Source organism: Rutidosis leptorrhynchoides, chromosome 9 (assembly GCF_046630445.1).
Source record: "Rutidosis leptorrhynchoides isolate AG116_Rl617_1_P2 chromosome 9, CSIRO_AGI_Rlap_v1, whole genome shotgun sequence".
NCBI lineage: Eukaryota > Viridiplantae > Streptophyta > Magnoliopsida > Asterales > Asteraceae > Rutidosis > Rutidosis leptorrhynchoides.
Window position 1 is genome coordinate 193,349,059 of NC_092341.1, and position 4,447 is coordinate 193,353,505.

A 4,447-nucleotide genomic window follows, 5' to 3' on the forward strand; every position below is an offset into this window, starting at 1 on the left:
ATTAGACCTGTCTCTATCTATTGAACTTTAGAATTTGATACCCATATGGCCCTTCTTTTATATTTCAACTCATTTAACCTTATTTTAAGTTTTGATTTTTTTTTTTTTTTTTTTTTTTTGAAAAGCAAGAATTTTAAGTTTTGATTTACATTGCCAAACCTAATTTTTTTTAAGACCTAATTGACCCGAAAGCTTGATCCATTTGACTCAAATTTTAAGAGTATGGATCTCAATTGCCAAGTATAATTATTACACTTAAGTATGTCTCTGCCGGTGAAAATATGTTTGATCATGTGGGTTAAACTTGATATATAAAAATATGTTTGTTACGTATAGAAGATATAACAATGATGTGCAGTTTTATTAAACTCAAAATTTTGGGTGGTCTGAAACACAAAATCATTGATAGGTTTTCCGGACCAACATTTTTAACATAATTTAGGTATGATTGTTGTTTTATTGGTTTCCTGAAAATGGGGATTGAAAGTAAAACGAATTCAAATTCTAAGGATGAACAAGAATCGCTTCACGGAACAACAGGCGATTCCATAACAGAAACGGAAACAATAATAATCCCACCTGAATGGGAACATCAAATAACATTGAGAGGTTTAATTGTGAGCGGTTTGTTAGGGACCCTTTTCTGTATCATTACACACAAACTCAATCTCACCGTCGGAATTATTCCTTCTTTAAATGTCGCTGCCGGTTTGCTTGGTTTTTTCTTTGTTAAATCAATTACTACTTTTCTCCATAACTTTGGTTTCGACGCTCATCGCCCTTTCACCCCACAAGAGAATACCGTTATTCAAACTTGCGTTGTTGCTTGTTATGGCCCCGCTTTTAGTGGTATGTACAAATTTCCTCTCTTAATGTGAATGTATATATGTTCTTAAGTATTAGATGTCTTACACGTCATGTGTGTAATAAACTTTCAGCTAGCTAGTTCTTCTTACCCGTAAAAATGTACCAAAAGTTGAAAGTTTATTGGATATATAAGCCGGTCCGTACATACACAATTACGGTTTACGTCCAGTTTCCATGTTTTAGTTGCTTTTGGATTACCAATTAAAGCGAACTACATATATGTTATTTATGATTTATGATTTATGAATGTAACAAAAATAATAATGCCCATCTCTAATATTATATTATATTATATTATAGTTCTATAGTTCTATTATTATTTAACTTTAATTAAAGTGTTGGTATCCATGCTTATTAAATATGGTTGCAATGTGAAGTTGTGATGTGGTTCAACGGTTGGTGGCCTGCTTTCTGTAGGGGAGGTCAAGAGTTTAATCTTCATTGACTACATATTAACCCACAATTTCATCTTTGTCATGAAGTTTCACCCATAAAACCTTTCTCATATCGCGTTGGGGGTAAAGGGGAGGGGGGTTTTACCCTCCATGCCCCGTATGGGATTGGTGCATGTTTCCTCCTGGGCACGTAGTTAGGGGCGGGTATAATTGTGTAGGAGATGAACGCGTGGGTGGTTAAGTCCTCCTTGGGTGATCCTAACAGCTGTCTAAAAAAAAAATGGCAGCAATGTACTTTTCATGTGTAGGTTTGTTTTTATAGTTTTTATTTTTGCTTTGATTTAATGTTGTGACAGGTGGATTTGGGACGTATTTGTTGGCTATGGACGAGAGAACATACAATTTAATAGGTCCAAATTACCCTGGTAATCAAGCCGAAGATGTTAAGAATCCAGGATTATTGTGGATGACTGGCTTTGTTTTTCTTGTCAGTTTTCTTGGCATTTTTAGTCTTGTTCCGCTTCGTAAGGTAACTTATTATCTACCCTCAGGTCATTTTTATACACTAAACACGGAATGCCTAATGAAAAAATGTTATTCATCATCAATAGTCAATCAATTATTAAGAATATTTTTAAGAAGATCACCCACTTGCTAACTTAACACTTCTTTTTGTAATCCATGTTTTTATCTTATTAATTAAAGAGTTAGTTGTGTGTTTGATGTCAGGTGATGGTGATGGATTATAAGCTTACATATCCTAGCGGAACTGCCACTGCCATGTTAATCAATAGTTTTCACACAACTAATGGTGCTGAGCTTGCGAGGTAATCTACAAAATAATATATAGTCGTGGAGTATGATTCAACTATTTTAAAATGTTATGATCATGAAAATTAACTTTTTTTTTTTTTTTTTAAATACAGGAAACAGGTAAGCTGTCTTGGAAAGTATTTAAGCATAAGTTTTGCGTGGAGTGTGTTTAAATGGTTCTTTAGTGGTATTGGAGATTCATGTGGGTTCAATAAATTTCCAAGTCTTGGCTTTACAATGTTCAAGAATACGTATGCACATGTTTGATCTTTCTCTATTTTTTACATTAAACGTTGCAAAAAATAAATTCTGAATTATAATGAAATTCAATTTGGAGGTAATAAGTACGTAACATTTTATAGGTATGTATGTGCAGGTTTTATTTTGACTTTAGTCCAACTTATGTTGGATGTGGTCTTATTTGCCCTCACATAGTCAACTGCTCGGTTCTTTTTGGGGCTATTTTATCATGGGGCTTGCTTTGGCCCTTCATTACGACACGTGCTGGTGATTGGTATCCTGCTGATTTAGGCAACAATGACTTCAAAGGTCTGTATGGATACAAGGTACACGTACATTTCTCAGACAACAACCTAACCAGGTTATTTCTCAATTATTGTTATTATTATTCATAATCATAATTGTTATGTATGCAGGTGTTTATAGCTATTTCACTTATTCTTGGGGACGGACTTTACAATTTGGTGAAGATTATAGTGATCTCCATTAAGGCTTTGTGGAACAACACCACCATACAACAAGATCTTCCTGTAATAAAGGAGTTAGTAGGTGACATTGTTAAATTAATTTCGTTTACATTTGGTTGTACTAAAGTTCACAAAAATTGCTACTCGGGAGTACTCAGTCCGAACTTTTTAGGGAGTAATCAGCAACTCTGGGAGTAACTGTATGTTCACCAAGTTTTACTTTTGACCAATTATGACCGATTTTCACTGATTTTGACTAATTTTCCGAGTAATTCCGAGATTTGGTGGAGTAATCAAAAGTTTTGGCTGAGTTATCCCGAGTAATACTCATTGATTGAGGGTTGACCGAGTTTTAATTGAGCACTCGGACCGTACTTTTAATTGATTAATCACCAAGCTTTCCCGTATTCTGCAACCCTGGTTTTAACTTAATTTGTTTCTGCATGATAAAACTTTGTAATAAAAAGTTAATGCAGGCTCCGAGGCTTCCAAATTACAGTTAGAGGAACAGAAAAGAAGGGAAGTTTTTCTAAAAGACACAATACCAACATGGTTTGCAGCTTCTGGTTATGTGAGTTTGGCTGCAATATCTATAGCTACAATGCCACTTATGTTTCCACCACTCAAATGGTACCTAGTTTTGTTCTGTTATGCTATTGCCCCTGCTCTTGCTTTCTGCAACTCGTACGGAACTGGTCTCACAGACTGGAGTTTAGCTTCAACATATGGAAAAATCGGTCTTTTTATAATCGGTTCATTAGTCGGAAACAACGGAGGTGTTATAGCAGGGCTAGCAGGTAGTGGCGCTATGATGTCCATTGTATCAACCGCTGCTGATTTAATGCAAGATTTTAAAACCGGTTACCTCACATTATCATCAGCAAAATCTATGTTTGTGAGTCAACTAGTGGGGACCGCGATGGGTTGTATTATTGCACCATTGACATTTTCGATGTTTTGGACCGCCTTTCAGATCGGGACCCCAGACAGTCCTTATAAAGCACCGTTCGCTGTTATTTATAGAGAAATGGCTATTCTTGCTGTTGAGGGTTTTTCTGAGCTTCCGAAACACTGTTTGGTTTTGTGTTTTGGATTTTTTGTGGTGGCGTTGGTTTTGAACTTGTTACGGGATTGGATTCCTTCTAAGGTATCCAGGTTTATTCCGATTCCTATGGCAATGGCGGTACCGTTTTATATCGGTGCTTACTTTGCGATAGACATGTTTATTGGGACGGTTATATTATATGTGTGGCAAAGAGCGGATAAAAAGGAATCTGAAGATTATGCAGGTGCAGTTGCTTCGGGGTTAATTTGTGGGGATGGAATATGGACGATACCATCATCAATACTTTCCATTTTCAAGGTCAACCCGCCCATTTGCATGTCCTTTGCACCTTCAGTAAGCAGCTGATTGTTTTAGTACAACATATATAGGTTACAGACTCCATAAGTGATTGGTATCTGCAACTTATCAGACATGTATTAGTTTGTTGTGTCTTCTGCTTTATGTCGGAGTATTAGTTAGGCATAGACATTTTTGATCAGTTACTATCACCTTGAAATGATTTAAAAACATGCTTACTGGTTCTGAAAAAATTGCTTAAGTTTTAGTCTGATATGATACGGTAATTAACTGATTTGATGAGTACCTTATTCTCGACTAAT

General features: G+C 35.7%; 1 protein-coding gene across 1 annotated transcript; it reads left to right on the forward strand.

The window, feature by feature from the left end:
* The first annotated feature begins 473 nt into the window (after window positions 1–473).
* On the forward strand, window positions 474–4,193 carry LOC139868482 (probable metal-nicotianamine transporter YSL6). Its single transcript, XM_071856817.1, has 7 exons — window positions 474–849; window positions 1,619–1,791; window positions 1,992–2,089; window positions 2,189–2,326; window positions 2,452–2,641; window positions 2,732–2,864; window positions 3,259–4,193. Exons 1-7 carry the CDS (start codon window positions 474–476, stop codon window positions 4,191–4,193), a joined length of 2,043 nt encoding a protein of 680 aa, XP_071712918.1.
* The last annotated feature ends 254 nt before the right edge of the window (window positions 4,194–4,447 follow it).